Here is a 20,479-nt window from a genome sequence, read left to right as displayed (position 1 = left end):
TAAAACTGCACAATGCCAACTCATTTATAAAATTGCAAATTTCTATTGAAATCTGCATTATTATTTTTTAATGGAAAAAAAAATTCTTATGTTGTTTGGAGTATTGCTTTAATAGGCACATATTCTTAAAAGGCAACTGTCACTTCTCTGAATTTACACCATTGATTAAAACACTGAAAATGGCTTGTAACATGTGTTAACCTATTTTGTTCTCATTAGACTCGGTTTACTTTAATATGTATTATAAAGATTTAGCAAACTACATCATAATCCAGTTCAAACAAAGCAAAGAAAGCCAGTGCATATATTACAAATGAAGAGGGGAAATAGAAACATTGTTACATCTCCCCTCTACTAGGAATGCTGACTGCCAGTTACACCAGATGGTGCGTATAAAAGATTGACAGGGAGCTCAAATGGAGGGGTCGGATTGCAGGATAAAAGATGTGAATTTCTCCATTTAAATTCAAATTTTCACACATTTTATAAAGATATTTTAGTTATAGTTAACATATTTGTTGACTATAGGAATACATAAACCGAATATAAAAAATCCTGGAAAATGACCGTTTCCTTTTAAGACGACAAGACAGTCTTAGAATCAGTGACCTAGCGTTGAAAGAGTTGGACTTCTAATGGCCATGGATACACATTTACAATGAACAGCAATATATCCCTTAATAAACAAGCAACACTTCTGGGTTCAAACAAAGGTGGAATATCATTTATTGTGCCATTTCCAAAAAAGCACGTACCAATTGGCAAAGGATCATGGGCATCAAAAACCAATTGAACAAGATTTCAGGAAATATTTAGAAAACCGTTTGATGCCTAGAAAGCATGGTAAGCCATAACTGGTTTAAGACAAGGTTAATTCATTGGACACTTCAACATACTCTTGGATAGGGGAGGCCACTAGTTGTGTTGAATGCGGGGAGAAGTTTGTAGCCGAGCTCCTTAGCCATATGTAACAGTTCATCATTGTACCAATCCATTCGCTCACCACTTTCTTTCAGCATTATGGCAAGTGAATGCCCTCCAAGGAGACCACTAGGGGTTTAAGCACAAGTGTTATATTAAAGGCTATTAATCACATGAAGGAACCCTGAGACATAGATTGATGTATTCTATCACAATTAAAAATGGACATAAGTTCCCCCAAAAAATAAAGTAAAAAAAAAAAAATTGATAAATTAAGTAAAGGGTAGGATGCTACAAGTGGAAAAACTACCGTATTTATCGGCGTATAACACGCACTTTTTCTCCCTGAAAATAGGGGGGAAAAGATGGGTGCATGTTATACGCCGATATCCCATATTTACTTACCTGTCTTGAAGCGTGGGCCGGTGTTTCAGCGCGCACCGCGGTACTGGAACTTCAATTTCAGGTTCCGGTTTCCGGCGGGACTGAAAGGAAGTGTGCACACTTCCTTTCAGTCCCGCCGGAAACCGGAACCTGAAATTGAAGTTCCAGTACCGCGGTGCGCGCTGTGAAGCCGGCCCACGCTTCAAGACAGGTAAGTAAATATGGGACAAGAGGGAAAGTGCACTAGGGGACACTATGGGAGGGGGGGGGGACACACTATGGGGGGTGGAGAATACTATGGGGGGGAAGAATACTATGGAAAGGGGTGGGGACACTATGGGAGGGGGGGGAAAGAATACTATGGAAAGGGGGGGACACTATGGGAGGGGGTGGAGAATACTATGGGGCGGAAGAATACTATGGAAAGGGGGGGAAGAATACTATGGAAAGGGGGGGAAGAATACTATGGAAAGGGGGGAAGAATACTATGCAATGGGGGGAAGAATACAATGGAAAGGGGGGAGCACTATGGGATGAGGGGGGGAACACTATGGGAGGGGGGAGAATACTATGGGAGGGGGGGAGAATACTATGGGAGGGGGGGAGAATACTATGGGAGGGGGGGAGAATACTATGGGAGGGGGGGAGAATACTATGGGAGGGGGGGAGAATACTATAGGAGGGGGGGAGAATACTATAGGAGGGGAGGAGAATACTATAGGAGGGGGGGAGAATACTATGGGAGGGGGGAGAATACTATGGGAGGGGGGGAGAATACTATGGGAGGGGGGAGAATACTATGGGAGGGGGGAGAATACTATGGGAGGGGGGGAGAATACTATGGGGGGAGAATACTATGGGATGAGGGGGGGAGAATACTATGGGATGAGGGGGGGAGAATACTATGGGATGAGGGGGAGAATACTATGGGATGAGGGGGGGAATACTATGGGATGAGGGGGGGAATACTATGGGATGAGGGGGGGAATACTATGGGATGAGGGGGGGAATACTATGGGATGAGGGGGGGAATACTATGGGATGGGGGGAATACTATGGGATGGGGGGGGGAATACTATGGGATGAGGGGGGGGGGAATACTATGGGATGAGGGGGCGGGGGAATACTATGGGAGGGGTGGAAATTTCCTGGAATTTCCTTCTGAAAATGAGGTGCGTGTTATACGCCGGTGCGTGTTATACGCCAATAAATACGGTAATTACTTCCAGTATTATTAATTATAAAATATAGGTACCAATGATAAATGCAATTTTTTAACAAAAACAAATGTAAAATCTTCAGCTGCCTATACAGTCATTTCAAAACATGAAAGCAGACCACAAACTATTAACATTTATAAAAATATATTTCTAGTAAAATCCTACTCATGATCTGTGTAATCCCCCTATGTGCAAGGAGTTAAATATGACAAACTTAGCCTAGTGTTAAGCAGATTCTATTCTGTTGGTCTAGGTTTCCCATAATTAACTATTCTGATAATCAGACTATGTACGACTCGTGGTAAAAGTAAGAATTTCTTCAGTGTTTAAACTTCAACTAAAATAAACAAGGTAGCTTTACATAGCCTAAATAGCATCTCACCTACGGACTTAAAACTGGTCTTTGTGCAATTTTTTTTTTTTTTTTTTTTTAAAGAATGCATTTTGCTACGACCAAAAAGCTAATGATACAACGATGAAATAATGTTTATAATTTCTGTAATTTCTAACCTTAAAATCTAGATTGTTCCGATGAGAAAAAAAGGGGTGTACACAAGGTGAACCCTTGGTTTTCTTGAAATGTCAATGCAATAGAAAAATGAGACAAAATCACCATAGAAACCAATAGCATATTCCTGTAGGTTATTCCACTTTTGAAAAAATAATTCATACTTATCGGGTCTGCAACACTTTATTTTACTCCAGTTTAAATGGCATCTAATTTAGCGAAGGCAGAAAATATACAATGCTGATTAAAGCGGCTCTGCCATCTCCTCTTCAAGAATGAGTATTGCATAAAGATTTCAGATTGACCGTGTGGAAATTCACTGACATTTCAACCCAGTCAAAAGATATTCGGAGACAAAGTAGATGCTGGGATAAATTGTATTATAATTATTTATAAAATTAAGCTCATTGAGCAGGGCCCTCAACCCCTCTGTTCCTGTGTGTCCAACTTGTCTGGTTACAACTACGTCTGTTCGTCCACCCATTGTAAAGCGCTGCGGAATTTGATGGCGCTATATAAATATCATAATAATAATAATAATAAAGCGTCAACAAATTCCATAGCGGTGTCCAATAGCATTAAGACCCCAGAGAATGACAGAGCCAATTTAACAAGAGGATCCTTTCTTTGTTAAAAGTCTCTGTCTAATATCCAGAGATTTACATCTGTCTAACACGCCCTACTTTAGAAAAAGATAGTGAATTTGATAGTGAATAGCTTTTGCAGGGTGCTAATAATCCAGAGATTAAAGTGTTACAAAGTCCAAGCTATGAATTTCGTCAATAAACCAGAATATTTGAAAAAGAACACCAGTACAGCACATCAGTGTTCGCCCACAATGACAAGTATATTACAGGGTAGTGAAATGAAATGTATGATAATGTGCAGCTGGGTATCTGTAGACCTAGATGGGAAAATACATGAAGACCTTCGCTGTGCACAAAACACATACTTGAATCTAAAATGGTTTCCACAGTGAAAAGATTTTTTCAGAACTAATAACGGTTATTTCCTACATTTTAATTAAACAGCTGTGTGTGCTAACCATACATGATACCAAGTCAGGTATGAGCTAAGCAAAATGCCCTAGCTGCTAGCGGGGGGTACACAAATATTCAAAATATATTCCGCCTGCCATTGCTCACAGATAATAGGAAAACATTTTATTTATTTATTTTTTTAGAACCTTTGATGTTATCCTCAACACTTGCAAAGAAAATATTGTATAAACATTAATCCTTTCTCTGGTAGAACTAAAAAATAAAAATATATAAGCAGTGACCGTTCCAATACACACAATTCTTAAGGCTTGCTTCATGAGTACTTACCCCAATACTCTGATGTTTGTTTCAAAAACGGACACCACAATATCATTATCTAAGTTTACATCATTGATTACTTTTCGAACAGCTTCTTCGAACAACTTGGTTTTGTTCAACACCTAAAAATATAAAATTCCGAGATATTTAAAGGAGAACTCAAAGGTTAAAAATTAAATACATTTTGCGGCTGTATTTTAGGGGTTAAAAGGATCCTATAGTGCCAGAAAAACAAATCCGTTTTCCTGGCACTATAGGGTTAAAAGGTCTCGCCCTCCCTTGGGGCCCCCCTCCCGCTGGGTTGAAGGGGTTAAAACTCCTTCAGCCACTTAACTTATTTCAGCACCGGGCTCCCTCAGCGCTGGTGACCTCTCCTCCCCCTGCTGACATCAGCTCCAGAGTAGAGCCGAATGCACATGCGCGGCCAGAGGCGCATGCGCATTCAAACCCACCCATGGGAAAGCATTACTCACATTACACTGCTTTCCTATGGGGATCTTATTTGACGCTGGACTCCGTGAGGACGTCCAGCGTCATTTCAGTGCGATTTACTCGAGATGAAGTGGTCTGCGTGCCTATAGTGGTCCTTTAACTCAATGTCCCTGCAGGCACATTTTAGAAGAGTGCCAATTTCAAGAAGACAAGGCACTTTGACAAATTCCCTTTAGAAACATTGCGTGATTCTCAAGCGAACGGCAAATTGGATTTCCTGCCTCACTTGCTTTTATCTATGGTACTTCTCTTAACTTCTCCAACAACTTCACAGGTAGTGGATCAGAGCTGCAGTGGGCAGACTCTCCAAAAGCTCAAATAAAGAGCGTATTTGCTTTTAATCCCTTTAATGCTGAAATGGGGGCCAGTTATCTAAAGATATGACCATTTATCATGCTTGACTATCTCTGTCCAATCCAGTACATTAACAGTGTTTAGCGCCATCATGTTGTGCGTAATGAAGTCCAATGTAAAGTCATTTGATTTCTGAAGGGCTTAAATGACACTAAAGTCACCAAAACAACTTTTGCTTAATGAAGCAGTTTGTGTATAGACCATGCCCCTGCAGTCTAATTGCTTAATCAACTGTCATTAGATCACTTTTGTTTCTGTCCATGGAGCCCAAATTACACCTCCATCTGACTGACACAGCCTGCATGAAAAAAATGGTTTCCATTTCAATCAGATGTTAACTTACTTTAGAACCTTTTATCTCCTACTCTGTAAATTTCTCTTTAATCAATCCCACACAGGGGGCTCCTGCAAAGTCTAGCAAGCTATTAACAGAGCAGGAGATAAGAAATTAAACAGACTGTGCAATAAAGGAATTGTAAACATTAGATCTCACTTTACAGTAAGTATTTAGGAAGACTGCGTAAGTCACATGCAGGAAGGTGTGACAGGGGCTATATAAACAAAATGATTTAATTCCTAAATGGCAGAGAATTGAACAGTGAAACTGCAAAACTGCTTCAATAAGCTACAGTTGTTTTGGTGACTACAGCATTCCTTTAAGGAAGAGGCTGCTCCATTGGCTATCAGTCTAACAGCTTCCAGAACAGGGATCTTAAATTCTGACCCTGCAGATGTTGATGGCCTGTGACTCCCAGAATTCTTTGAATGAAATATATTCCCAGGAAATCAAGGGAGTTGCAGGTCAGAAACAACTGGGGCATCAAGAGTTTGAGATGACTAGAGGTGTAGTTTTGGACAAAGGTAAACATTTAGTTTCTCAGAAATAGCAAAGTTTTTACATTGTCCCAGTAGAGGGACAGTCAATACACTAAAACCACTTTATTAACTTGCCCTAACAAAGATATAGTTAATTTAGGTAACGTTAGTTTAAACAAAGCTGAAATGCCACGAAACTTTCATTAAAAGGGATTCTATAGGGCCAGAAGAACAAACTTGTTTTCCTGGCACTATAGATTTCCCCCTCTGTCAAGGCCCCTCCCGCGGCACTGAAGGGGTTAATAACCCCTTCAGTCACTTATCTGGGTCACACTGGCTCAGCTCCGCCCACACTCCTCCACCACCGACGTCTGCCGGTGGGGGAGACCTAATGCACATGCACGGCAATGACTGCGCTCGCATTAGGATCTCCCCATAGGAAAGCATTATTCCATGCTTAACTATGGGGAAAATTTGACGCTGGAAGACCTCATGCAGAGCGTGAGGGTGTCCAGCATCAGATAACGGACCAAATGTCCGTTTCAATTCCGGAAGTCCCTCTAGTGGGTGTCTAGTAGAAGAGTTAACCCTCAGAGGTAATTATTGCAGTTTATAAAAACTGCAATAATTACCACTGCAGTGTTAAGGGTGATGGGAGTTGGATCCCAGACCACTTCAATTAGCTGATGTGGTCTGGGTGCTTACAGTGTCCCTTTAATAATGAAAAACCTCATTGGTGCCTTAAAATGACAGACTTACCCAAGCCTACGTTTTTTTTACACTTTAAAGGTGCACTCCAGATATGTCATGCTTTACTATGTAAATTGCAGGTTATATTGGAATAAGTATAGCAAGCTTGTTTTTGCATGCAGGTAAATCACAAAGGAGGCAGTGAACACACATCTGTATAACAACTTCTCCCTATACCCAATCCAAACCATTATCATGTGCATGTCCAAGTTACAGAATACAGTCCTTAATGTGGGTTTTATTTTTAAATGTCAGCATTAAAATTGTGGTTTTCATCTGACAAACAGTAAAAAAAAAAAAAATAATAATAATAATATTAATTATAATTTAGTCAGGGTAGATTTATACATATGCCTATAGTAAGATTTCAAGTATGTGTGACATTTAGAAACTGCTGACAAAGATAAAAAGGAAAAATGTGTGTTCTTGAAGACTTTTATATCATTGAAGTATGCCTTGGTCTAAAAAAAAAAAAAAAATGGTTGTGAACATTGGTCTGACTCTAGAGACTGAGCATGGAAAAAAAATAATTAAATAAAATAAAACTATGTTTGACAGCCATGCTACATAATAGGTCATGAAATGATTTGGGAGTAATAACCAATAAACCTCCCAACAAACCAAATGCCAACACATTTAAAAATAAATTCACAAAATAGCAGGGTCATTCTTTTTTTTTTTTTTTTATAAATTATTGATTTATTGATCACTGATCGTTCCATTGTTAGGTAAAAATGTGAAACATTTAGATAGCTATACTTGTAAAAAGCTGATATAGAGTAGAAATTTTAAGAAAATGCAAGATTATTAGGGCATTCTGGTCTTCATCAACTGTTTCTCAAAAGATGGTTGTCAGTGCCTTCCGATACATGAGACAACAGGGAACATAATGTACCAGTTTGGTTAATTATGTCTTTAACTAAAACACCACTAAACACGGAATTGGATCCTTACATATCCTTTATTAGCAGCTACAGTATAAGTAGATTTGGGATGGCAATTTTCTGTTTGTTTGTATATAAAAAATAAAATAAAAAATAAAATAAAGAATTTTAAACTGCAAACGAGTACACTAGTATCTGAGATGCTATGGGTACCTATCAGGCTACACATATCACATACAATAAACAATCTTAATGTTAAATCTTAAATCCATGCACACTATGACCAGAGCATCATTTGAACTTTAATACAGTATTACACAATCATGAGATGACAAAAAAAAATTAATTACCACTAGAGTATCCAGAGTATCAATTAAGGTCAAAGAAAATCTGGAACGAAAAAGAAAAGAAACAACTTGAACCAACATTGTTTGCGTACATCTAAATGTTTACCTACAGAAGTGACTGCAAATACATGTCAGGTTAAACTTATGGTATCCTAGTAGGTCAGTGCCAAGTAAAAACAAAATAAAACCAGCGTAACATAAAAAAGGTATATCCCTCAAATAATGAAAATTAAAATGGACCCTACCCCCCCAAACGACTAACATAGCAAATGTTAAGGTTTACTGCTAGTCAAGTTAAAGTTCCCTTTCTTCCAAAAAAAAAAGGTTCTATGAGGGATGGCAAATTGATAAGGGACTGCAAAATTCCCTGTTTTGTGCAAATTGAAGGAAATTAAATTAGCAATCCCATTGAGTGTTGCCTTGCTGTCAGGTACTTTATTTGCCAGCAGAACATGATGGATTTCCTAATCTCGGCTGCTTGTGGGGCTTTCCAAGTCATCATCATTCTGTTCAACAATATCTCTGATAAATTGCAGTTTTAAAGAGACACTTTTTTGTTGTTTGTTTCCATTGGCAATGTAAAACATTGCATTTTTAGAGAAATTACAATCTTTAACATTTTCCTAAACTACGCCTCTAGATGAGGACCTTCGATTTGTGAATGTCTTCAGGTTTAGCTTCAAAATGTACTTTCTTGTAGCTGTTGCTCAGCTCATTCTGCTAATGTCTTCTATCACTCCCTATATTCCCGGTCATTAAAGGGACACTATAGTCACCAAAAGAACTTTTGCTTAATGAAGCTGTTTTTGTGTATAGATCATGTCTCTGAAGTTGCATGCCTCAATTATTTGCCATTTAGGAGTTAAATCACTTTTGTTTCTGTCCATGCAGCCCTAGCCACACCTCCCTTGGCTGTGACTGACCCAGCCTGCATGGAAACAAAATGTTTCATTTTTAATCAGATGTAGCTTACTTTAAAAGTTTTTATCTCCTGCTCTGTAAATTGAACTTGAATTACATACAGGAGACTTCTGCAGGGTCTAGCTAGTTATTAACAGAGCAGGAGATAAGAAATTCTAAATTAAACAGAATTTGCAATAAAGTGGCAAACTTTCAATAAAGTGACCAAGTAGCTACTAAAAAGACTGGACATACCCCATTTGCAATACCTTGGGTTGTCTACTTTTGCAAATGGTATGCCATCATGTGGGTAATTCTCATTCCTAGGCTACCATACGGTCTCAAAGGCAATGTAACCAATCTAGGGAATTTCAACGTGAAAAACCTGAAAAATTTAACGTGCTATATTTGACCCTGTAACTTCCCAAAACACCATAAATCCTGTACATAGGGGGTACTGTTTTACACGTGAGACATCGCTGAATACAAATGTGTATTTTATTGCAGTAAATGCAAACAGTATTATGACATTCACAGTTAGAATGTCACGTAGAACTAAATTATTATTTTTTTAATTCGTTTTTTCTCCCATTTTATTATATTTTATTCATATTAAATTATGTTTCATACTTAAATATTTGATGTTAAATGAAAGCCCCGTTTTCCCTGAATACAATTATATATAAGTGTGGGTGCACATAATATGAAAGAGGTGAATTACGCCTGAACAGACATATAGCGCAAATTCAAGTTTTTGTTTACATTTTGTTTTGATCACAACGTGTACATTTGGCTCAGTCCCTAAGAGGTTAAAACCCCGGACTTAGCCCAGGACCGTCAGTATTCTTTCTTGACGGACACGCTGACTGTTCCTGGAAGTCTGGTGAGGCGCACAGGCTGCTCTCTGGGGGATTGTGCCGATAGCTCCCTGGGAGGTGAGCTGAGTGCCACGCTCTGCATCCAGGTTACAGAGCAAGCAGCAGAATCTGCCTTCTTACGGGGGGGGGGGGGGGGGGGGGTAGACCGGCAATGGGAAAGAGGTGGTCCTGGGTGGTCCACCAATGGAATTGCAAGCTTGGAGTTTGCGCACGACAGTGGAATGCACGCCCAGGCGGTCTTGCATTCCACCGGAGTTACTGCACATGCGCAATTCGGAACTTGAAAATTTGGCGCCAAATAAAAAAAAAAAAAAAAAGATGCCTATTAAAGCCATTACAAACCTTCAGTGCAAGCGTGCTTGTTGTCTGGAGAAGGAATAAAGTGTCACCAGCCCCCCACCCCCACGATTCAGATGTCTTTAAGGTAAGATTTATTTTATCTTTTCTATAAAGGCATCTGTTTTCTTTTCTGGATTGGTAAGTTCTAAAATTATGTTATTATGTTATTTATTGCAGATGTAAAGCCCATCGTCTCCTAAAGACTTAGACAAGGAGAAAATGTTGGCACCTGCACCCAAGAAGGCTACATTTAAATGCAAACATAACACCTGTTCAGAATGCTCATCAAAAGCTAGTGAGGAAGAAGGTTTTCCTGCAGAACACCTACAAAGATTCTTTAAAGAGGTAATGGTGGTGATATCAGAGGTTTCCCAAAGTTGTTAGAATTGGTTCATAGAGAATGGAAGAATCCTGAGAAAAGAGCTTTCATTTCCAAACATTTTAAGGAGCTGATCAGGCTCCAAGAAGGTTTAAGTTGGGAAGATCTACCAAAGGTTGATACGCAAGTGGCACAACTGTCCAAAAAGACCACTGTACCCGTCAGTGAGGTATCTAGCCTTAAAAATGCAATGGACAGAAGAGCAGAGACATCCTGCAGAAGAATCTTGCAAACAGCGGGATTTCAAAGTAAAGCCCCAATTGCAGGAGTATCTGTTATGAGAGCACAAAACGTTTGGCTTCAAGAAATTGAGAGTTGCCTGATGGAAGGCTCGGAAAAATAAATTCCTCATCTTTTGCATAACAAAGTTGGCTAATAATTTTATGCAGGATTTATCTGAGGAAGGCCTAAAATTGTCAGCACGTTCATTGGGACTTGCTTCAGTAGCCAGCTTTATGGCTGCATTCATGGTCTGCTGATATGACTTTGAAGGCTTCTTTATGTGAACTGCCTCTAGAAAGTGGGAAATTGTTTGGTTCCCAACTGGAAGAAATGATTAAGCAAATGTCTGACACAAAAAAAGCTTTACCTCAGGAAAATAGATTTACACCACATTATAAAAGATTCCAATACTAGCCTAGAAGATCTGGGAAGTTTGATAGAAATCATTTTTTTCAGAGACAAGCAAGAGACAAGTTTCAAGATAGAAACACTAACAAACAAGACAAAAAGAAGAGATTCTGACGCCAAAGTAGGTGGGTCGACTACAACATATTTATAAAGCATGGGAAGAATCAACATCAAACCCATTGATTCTGGGGGTCATATAAGAGAGGATTACAAAATCAAGTTCTCAGAAAGTCTGAAACCATGTCCTGTCTTCTTACCCATCAAAAATAAAAAGGAAGCTCTTTGGTCAGAAGCTATGGCACTATTAATAAAAGGGTGTAATAGAAAGAGTGCCAAGACGTCAGGAAGAAAAAAGGGTATATTCCAGATTATTTCTGGTCCCAAAGTCAGATCAGTCACCTATTCTGGACCTAAAGAATATCAACAAGTATATTCCGTACAAGAAATTACAGACTTGACACGATTCACTCGGTCACTCATTTATTAAACAAAGGGAATTTTATATCAACTTAAGACCCAAAGGACCCAAAGGAAGTTTTGCAGCTCACTCCGGTTCCGGTATCCATCACTTCCAATTCAAGGCCCTTCCCTTAGGGCTCGCATCAGCCCCAAGAATTTTTCCAAAAATCATTACGCAAGATTAACGGGCAAGATTAAGGGAAATGGGTGTTTCTTTAACCCCATACCTGGACGACTGGCTTATCATAGCTGACTCAAGGAGTCACCTGGAAAGGGATCTTCAAACAACAATGCACATGCTCGAAAAATCATGGTTGGATTATCAAAATTAAATTCCTGTGTTTCATCATAGATGTCAAGAAGTTCTCTCTGCACCTCCCTGTGTGAAAAACACAGAAAATAGAGGAAGAAATTTTGTTTCTACAAGAAGAACAAGTTTACACCATAAGGCGAGCAATGAGTGCCCTGGGTACTTTAACGTCTACAATTCCACCCGTCAGATGGGTCAAATCGGCAATATGTCCACTTCAATGGGAAATGTTATCTCAGTGGACCAAAATGGATTAAGACCTAGATGCAAAGTTCTGCCTTTCGATGGAAACCTGAAAACAGCTATTTTGGTGGAAACAGTCAAAATCCCTGTCAATAGGTTTTCCTTTCCAGCAAAAAGAGTGCGTGATTATCACAACGGACGCATCAAAACTAGGATGGGGAGCACATCTGCTTTCACACTTCCATCATGGGGTATGGAATTTGGAAGAAAACACTGTTCCAATTTCAAGGAGCTCAAAGCAGTCTGGTATGACCTAGTAAAATTCAAATATTGGATTCTGAACAAGGCAGTAAATATACAGTAGGACAACAGCACGACGGTAGCATATATCAACCATCAGGGAGGTACAAAAATTAGAGGCCTGCACATTCTTTGTGGGGAGATTATGATGTGGTCCCAGAGACACCTGGAATCTATTTCAGCAGTTCACATAAAAGGCGAACAAAATGTGGTAGCAGACGACCTCAACAGGAACAAATGGTCACAAACAAATTGGTCTCTACTCCCTCAAGTCTTCCCAGAGATAGTAAAAAGATTTGGTCTTCCGGTAATAGATCTACTGGCAAGGAGGAGAAACAGAAAAGTGCAGAAGTTTGCTTCACTGTTCAGACAGGACAGCATGTCGACCCACTGGCGTTTCAGTCTGACATACCCTTTTCCTCCTATCCCAATGATCTTGAGAACTTTACAGAAGATCAAAGCAGAACAAGCTGGAGTGATTGCAGTCATCCCATACTGGCCAAACCGGAGCTGGTTCTCGCATTGCGAATTATGGCACTGGACTACTGGGAGCTTCCATTCTTAGATAAACTCCTGGAAAATGTTGTTCTTTCGGAGAAAACAATGTTCAGATTGACGGCTTGGCTGTTGCAAGGTTAATGCTGAAAAACAAGGGCATTCCAGATAACCTGTTTCATACAATTCTAAACTCCACCAGAGCTTCTAAATCTAGCATCTATTTGAGGATTTGGAACAAATTTCTCCATTGGAGTGTTCGGCATAGTTGCTTTCATTGCCGTCACTCTGTTAAGACGATTCTTCATTTTTTTCAAGAAGGCTTTGGAAATGGACTCAGTGTCTACTTTAAAGGTTCACACTGCGGCCCTTTTTGCTACAAGAGTTTGCAACATGTCTGCTGATTAGGTGTTTCTTCAAGTCCATTCTTCTACAAAGACCACGTTGAAAATTTTAATTCCCTTTCTGGGATTTACCTCTGGTGCTACAGTCTTTATGTGAAGCTCCATTTAAACCTATTTTAGGTGTATTATTAAGAATTCTGTCTCTAAAGACTATTTTCCTGGTTGCAATTACCTCAGCTAGGAGAATTGTGGAGATCCATGCCCTTTCCTTTTCATCGGAATTCACGATTTTCCATCAGGACAAGGTTGTACTGCATGCTAAGCCTTTTTTTTTTTTCAAATTTATATTTTATTATTTTTCATGAGCAAAAATGATTCAGGGTACAGAATAAAGAATAGGAGGTTTAGGTATCAATACAAAACTTCCATCCATATATTGGTAGACACAATACAGCATGGTAAAATTATTCATGGGGTATTCTACTTAACACATCTACGATGTTCAGGACAATACATCCAACATTTTCTCTTGAACCTGAGATTTGTCACGTCTGTGACTTCGTCACTAATGTTTGAGGCAGTCTTTGGGTGTCTCGGTCTACCTTCTATTCCTATATGTGTACGGATGGTATGGACCATGTTGGGGTACCAGAATCGGTGATGGAGGAGGATGTGAACTTGAATAGGGGAGAACCGTGGGTTGGGCAGGGAGGGTGGGGGAAGGGTGCGTGGTTATTACCTATGTTCATTAGAAAAAGCCTTGTCCCAGTGTTAACTTACATTGTGAGGTTATAGTGGTCTCAGTGAGCTGTCTAGCCAGCGTTCACAAGTTGTCCGTCAGTGGTTGTCTCTTCGCTGATTTCCCTTTAATCATTTTTCCCCATGTCTCCCAGGTGGCGTCAAATTGTTGAACATGAGTCGAGGACGTAATTGCTAATCTTTCATACAAACGGAATTGCTCTATCTTGTCCTCTAACTGGGCTAGGGAGGGACAGACACGGGATTTCCAGTTGAGTGCTAAGAGGTTTCTGGATGCCATTAGAACCAACGTCAGAATTTGTTTGTGGCCTGAATCTATCCCTGTTGGGAATAACAACAGTAGGCAAATAGATGCCGTCAGGGTGAATTGTGGGATGCCTAGGTTGTCTAAGATATACCTTGCGGTAGTCCAGAGAGGCTGAATATCCCTACAGGACCACCATAGGTGCAATAGCGAGCCTGTGGCTGAGTGGCATCTCCAACATATCGGGTCTGTCATGGGGAACAGATGTTGTAGTCTTTGTGGGGTCATGTACCACCTGTACAGGAGTTTTCTGTGGGCTTCCACATGGGAGAAGCACCGTGTCCGTTTGGACAACCCGTTCAGAGCTTTAAGCCACTCCTCATCTGACAGTGTTATCCCACAGTCCTTTTCCCATTGGGTTTTATGTAGGGACGGTTTGTGTGGTATGAGTTCTTGCCAAGCTTTATAACACATAGAAAGGGTTTTGGGCTTAGTAGGAGCGGACCAGCATCTGTCTAATAGCAGGCGTGGGGTGGGCAAGGGTGGATCTTGGGAGTCCTGAGGGGGTGTCGCGTGTGCTTGTAGCACACTTTTAAGTTGTAAGTAAGAGAAGGTGGCTCGACTTGGGAGTCGCCACTGCGTCTGTAGGATTGGGAAGGTTGTCACTGCTTTGTTTGTCATTAGTTGGGATATTTTTGTAAGCCCTGCATCGCGCCAGTCTTGTAGCGGTATGTTTGGCACTACCATTCTGAGGGCAGTGATAGGTGATTTGGGGTGAAAGTAGGTGTTGTGCCCTATTGCTTTCATGAATTCGTCCCATATCGTTATTGTGAGCTGGGTAGTTGGGAAGAGGTTCTGCCGTCTCTGTCGCAGAGTTTTGGGGGTCCACAAATAGTCAAGTAGGGATTGATTGCTAAACTGTTCCCTTTCCATGTCTACCCATTGTATCGTGTTGGGTGGTGTATGTAAGAGGACACCTGAGGATAAAATTGCAGCCTTGTAGTACTGGTTGATATTTGGTAGCCCAACCCCTCCTAAGCGGGTGGCTGTCTGTAGCAGTGATATGGACACTCTGGGTTTTTTGCCTCCCCAAATGAACGCACTACATAGTTTTTGTAATGTTTTGCAGTAACTGGGCTGAACTCTGAGGGGGAGCATCCGAATGACATAGAGGATGCGGGGTAAAATCATCATCTTGTAGGCGTTGATTTTCCCTAGCCAAGAAATCATGGTGTGTTTCCATTTGTTCATTTCTGTCTTACAGAGTGCCAGCAGTGGGGTGTAGTTTGATGTTATTGTGGTCGGGATGGAGGGTGCCACTTTAATCCCTAGGTATGTGAGGGATGTATGCCTCCAGTCAAATTTGTATGTGGAGCGAAGGGTATCTGTTAGGGTGTTCAGTAGGTTGATAGGTAGGGCCTGTGTTTTGTCTTGGTTCAATTTATAATAGGAGACTTTTCCGAATTGGGTTATGAGAGTCAGCATATGAGGTAGAGAGCGAATGGGGTCTGTCAGTGCTATAAAGATGTCGTCTGCGAAGAGAGCCAAACTATATGTCTTGCTTCCTATAGGGATGCCTCGTATGTCGGGGTGCAGTCTAAGTTTACATGCCAGGGGTTCTAGGGCCAGGATGTATAGTAGGGGGGATAGGGGGCAACCCTGTCGTGTTCCATTTGTGATATGGAAGGGGCTGGACAGGAAGCCTCCGTGGGAGACTCTGGCTGCTGGTTTGTGGTACAGTGCCATTATACTCCTAATAGTAGATGTAGGAAAGTTAAACTTGTGCAAAGTCTTGACCATGTATGCCCAGTTTAATCGGTCAAAGGCCTTCTCCGCGTCAAGGGCAAGAAAGAGGCCTTTCGAGTTTCTTGAGTCTAGTGAGGAAAGCATATTTAGGATTTTCCTGGTGTTGTCAGAGCCTTGGCGGCCTTTTATGAACCCGGATTGGTCATTGTGCACTAATTTGTGGAGTAATGGGGCTAGCCGGTTGCTGATAAGCTTGGCATATATCTTGGCATCTCCGTTAAGCAGGGAGATAGGCCTAAAGTTTTGACACTGTGTGGGGGGTTTGCCGGGTTTGGGAAGGGTGGATATGTGGGCCAGCAGCAGCTCATCAGGCAAGGCACCTACGGAGGCACAGTGGTTAAGGAGCGTTAGGAGGTGTGGTGCAAGAATGGTTGAGAATTTCTGGTAGTAAGCGTTTGAAAAGCCATCTGGGCCGGGGGATTTGTGAGCAGGGAGTTGTGAGATTACAGTTGCGAGCTCATCTGTGGAGAATGGTCGTTGCAGTATATCTAGGTCTCCGTCTTTTAGCGTCGGTAGGTCGAGGTCCTGTAGAAAGCCGTCGATGTCGCTAGGGGTCGGTAGAGACATATTGGGGTCGTTTTTGAGGTTATATAGCTCACTATAGTAATTTGCAAAGAGATCAACAATATTTTGTGGGTTCAATATCTTGTTCCCTTGTTTATCTATTAGGAAGGCAATTCTGGAGGCGACACTTCTCTCCTTTAGTTGTGAAGCCAATTTGGCACCAGCTCTATTTCCATTGGCAAAAAAGTTATGCTTTGCCTTGCGCAATAGGTGTGATGTTTTGGCCATTTCTATGTTACGTAATTGGTTTTGGAGGTCTGACAGTTTTTTATAGGTGGTCGTGCTTGGGTCGCGTTTATTGGAGTGTGTCAGTGTGGCGATTTCCGTTACTAAGGAGTTGTAGCGTGCTAGCCTTAGTTTCTTAGCTCTACTGGCATGCTTTATAAAGCAACCCCGTATGACCGCTTTATGTGCCAGCCATACCTGTTCTATGGAGGTAGCATGTGTGGTGTTTTCAGCAAAATAATGTTTGAGGTCATCGGTGATCTGCGACACTACGAATGGATCGGCTAGAAGGGACTCGTTGAGTCTCCAGGTGCCAGTCCCTTTGTTGGGAAATGCTTCTTTAATACTGAGGGTAATCGGGGCATGGTCGGACCAAGTAATCGTACCAATAGTGGCTTCTGCTATGTTAGGCATGGAGGTAGCTGGAATTAGAAAGCGATCTATGCGGGAGTAGCTGTTGTGTGCAGCTGTGTGGCAGGTGTAGTCCACCTCTGTGGGGTGGAGGATGCGCCATGGATCTATCATACGGTGTGAAGCTAGTGTATTGCAAATTTTGGCTGTGAGAACCGTTCTCTGTTGCATGGTATATCGCGAGAGCCCAGTAGCAGAGGACGAGTCAGACTTGCTATCCAGTAAGAAATTTGTGTCACCTCCAATAATTACCTCCCCATATTTATACATGTCAAGGATTGCTAGGGTTGAGGTTATAAATTCATGTTGGTTTTCATTGGGGCCATAGACATTGACCAGCGTGTACGGGGCATTATTAAGTAAACATTGGATAATTAGATATCGACCCTTCCTATCTGCTATTTTACGGACCAAAGAGAACACTACATTTTTGCTGATTAAAATAGACACACCTCGCTGTTTGGCTGTATAGCAAGCGTGGTAGTCGTGGGGGAACCATTTGGAGTGAAACCTGGGTTTATCCTTCCATCTAAAATGCGTCTCTTGGAAGAATGCTACTAGAGCGCCACATTTCTTAGCCTCTTGTATGGCCAGCCTGCGTTTGTTTGGTGAATTTAGCCCTTTCGTATTTAGGGACATGATCTTAATCACCATGGTATAATGACGGGGTTTGCTGCAGTTTTGTTAGCTCTTAAGGGTTTAGAGTCATAGTGGAGATCGTATATGGGACAGTTGATCGGTATACGCACAAGGGAAGGGGTGGGGGTAACTGGGTGAGAACTATATACAATGTTCCGTGTGTCACCTAGGGGTGACATCAAGGTACCTGAAGTAACGGATATTTACGGCTACTAGGGAGCCTTGGGGGTGGCCCGTTAAGGGCAGGATGTCGAGATCTACAGCACGGAAGATCTACAACAGTACAAATGTATGACATAGTGAGTCCGGGTGGCAGTACCCCCGGTCGCGGCATTAACAATGAATTGTATTGTATAACCGACATTATTAAGTTAAAATAAAATACAGGGGATTAAGCAAATGATACAAAACATAAAACCTGTGCGTCTAGTCCATTCGGTTGACACCAATTTTGATTAGAACCAGCAGTCCTTTCAGGTTAGGGAGGTTCCGCGATCAGAGGGTGTGCGGGAAGTCTTCATTGGGTGTTCCCAGCCTTTGGTTAGCGATTTTGGTGCAGCGGTGGTCTGCAGGGCCCTTTTAGGGCTGTCAGATTGTAGTGGAATGTCCCATTCCTGGAGAATTCTCTTTCCCTCTTCTGGGTTGAATATTGGTTTATCCACGCCATTCCGCTTGATCAAAAGCTTCGTGGGGAAGCCCCATTTGTAGGGGACGTTCGCTGCCCGCAGCGCTGCAGTAATGGGCGCGAAAGTGCGGCGCGCTATCATGGTGGTCGATGAGAGGTCTGTGAAGAGCTTAACATCACTGTAGGGCGCTGGCCAGTGGCTCGTGGTTCTGGCTGCCTGCATAATGCGGTCTTTGACAGGGTAGAAGTGGACCCTGGTAATGGTGTCTCGTGGCGTGTCAGGTGGGAGATGTCTGGGCTTAGGGAGACGGTGCGTCCTGTCCAGGAGCAGTTCTGATTCAGTTAGTGAGGGGATAAGCACTCTAAAGAGATCTTGAACGTATTTAGTTAAACTTGTCTGTGTCACAGATTCTGGGATACCTCTAATGCGTACGTTATTCCTCCGACTTCTGTCTTCCTGGTCAGCAACTTTCTCTTCCAGTGTCTTGATCCTTTGTGACAAGGAGGTATAGGCTGCTGCCATGGAGTTATGCGCGTCTGTTAGTTCCTCTGTGCGCTCTTCCAGGCGTGCAGTCCTCTCCCCAATGCTGTTGATGTCAGATCTGATGTCTGCTGCTATTTGGTGTAAGTCCGTTTTAAATGAGGTTTTTAATTCTTGCATGATCGCTCTGATGGATGAGTTTGTGGCTGGGCTGTCTGGTCTGTGCCTGTAGTCACCAGTATCAGAGTAACACGCTGGGGATCGCGGCCTACCGGCGCCATCTTGCTCACCGTGTTCCGGCGGCAGTGTTTTCTCCAGATGAGCATTTATGGTTTTTTGTTTCATTTTCTTCTGCGGTTTTGTCGCCATCGGGTAGCAGAGCGGTTCCCCTTGTATAGTGTGCGTTTTGCCGGCGATCCGTCGGTTATATCAAGCTGTGTTAGCCGCGATATCGGAGGAGCTCCGGTCTCTCACGTCCGCTCACATGTGCGGTCAGGACACGCCCCATGCTAAGCCTTTTTTACCGAAAATTATTTCAAGAAAATCTCTGAATGAGCCTCTGGTGCTTCCATCATTCTGAAGTTCTGATCAATAAGGAAAGTGCCATAACCTGGATGTTTGCAGAGCACTCATGATGTACTTATCCCGTTCAGAAGATTTCAGGTCCTTGGATCACCTGTTTATTACATCTGGCGAGGTTGTTAATGGACACCATCAAGTTGGCTTATGAATTGCACGATGTTCAAATACCTTCCTCCATTAGAGCACACTCAACCAGAGCCATGTCTACTTAATGGGTGGAAAAATCCAACGCCTCTCGTAAAGACATCTGCAAAGCAGCAACATGGTCCTCTCATACCTTCATCGAGCATTCCCGGCCAGACATCTTCTTGTCCTCTGAGGCTGCTTTTGGGCGCAAAGTGCTTCAGGTTGTAGTTCGCAGAGACCCACCCTTTTAATGTTCCAGGGATCTTGTTATATCCCACAGGTACTGCCACTGTATGCCAGGAAAAATTGAAAATTTTACTTACCGTAAATTATTTTTTCCTTAATATAGTGGCAGTACGAATCCCTCCCTCTTTTAATAATAAATTTATATTTAGCACGATATGGCCTATTGTGTCTTTTCTTTTCATTTACGTACGGTCCTGGGGTAAGTTTTTAAGTGGAAGGAGGAGGGACTATTTAAACATCTTTATTTACAGTCGGCTTGTCCATCAAGAGGATGCAAATCTACAGGTACTGCCACTATATTAACCCCTTAAGGACTGAGCCAAATGTACACGTTGTGAACAGAACAAAACGTAAACAAAACCTGGCATTTGCGCTATATGTCTGTCCAACCGTAATTCACCTCTTTCATATTAAATGCACCCCCCCTTATTATATATCATTTTATTCAGGGGAAACAGGGCTTTCATTTAATATCAACATTTTTGCTATGAAACATAATTTAATATGAAAAAAATGGGAGAAAATAAGAAATGTTATTTTTTTAGTTCTAAGTGACATT

General features: G+C 41.7%; 1 protein-coding gene across 3 annotated transcripts in view; it reads right to left on the bottom strand.

Annotated features, from left to right (window-relative positions):
* EDEM3 (ER degradation enhancing alpha-mannosidase like protein 3) overlaps nt 1-20,479 on the bottom strand; it is a 78,518-nt gene that overhangs the window by 31,381 nt on the left and 26,658 nt on the right. For all 3 annotated transcript variants that reach the window (XM_063426202.1, XM_063426203.1, XM_063426204.1), the window contains exons 4-6: nt 7,999-8,038; nt 4,362-4,474; nt 897-1,050 (exon numbers count right to left, since the gene is read on the bottom strand). In XM_063426202.1, coding sequence (XP_063282272.1) covers nt 897-1,050; nt 4,362-4,474; nt 7,999-8,038 — 307 coding nt within the window. The remainder of the gene's footprint in view (nt 1-896; nt 1,051-4,361; nt 4,475-7,998; nt 8,039-20,479) is intronic.

Source organism: Pelobates fuscus, chromosome 7, assembly GCF_036172605.1.
Source record: "Pelobates fuscus isolate aPelFus1 chromosome 7, aPelFus1.pri, whole genome shotgun sequence".
In the NCBI taxonomy this organism is placed as follows: Eukaryota; Metazoa; Chordata; class Amphibia; order Anura; family Pelobatidae; genus Pelobates; species Pelobates fuscus.
Note: the sequence above shows the minus strand (reverse complement) of the source record. Positions and strands in the feature narration are given on the sequence as shown.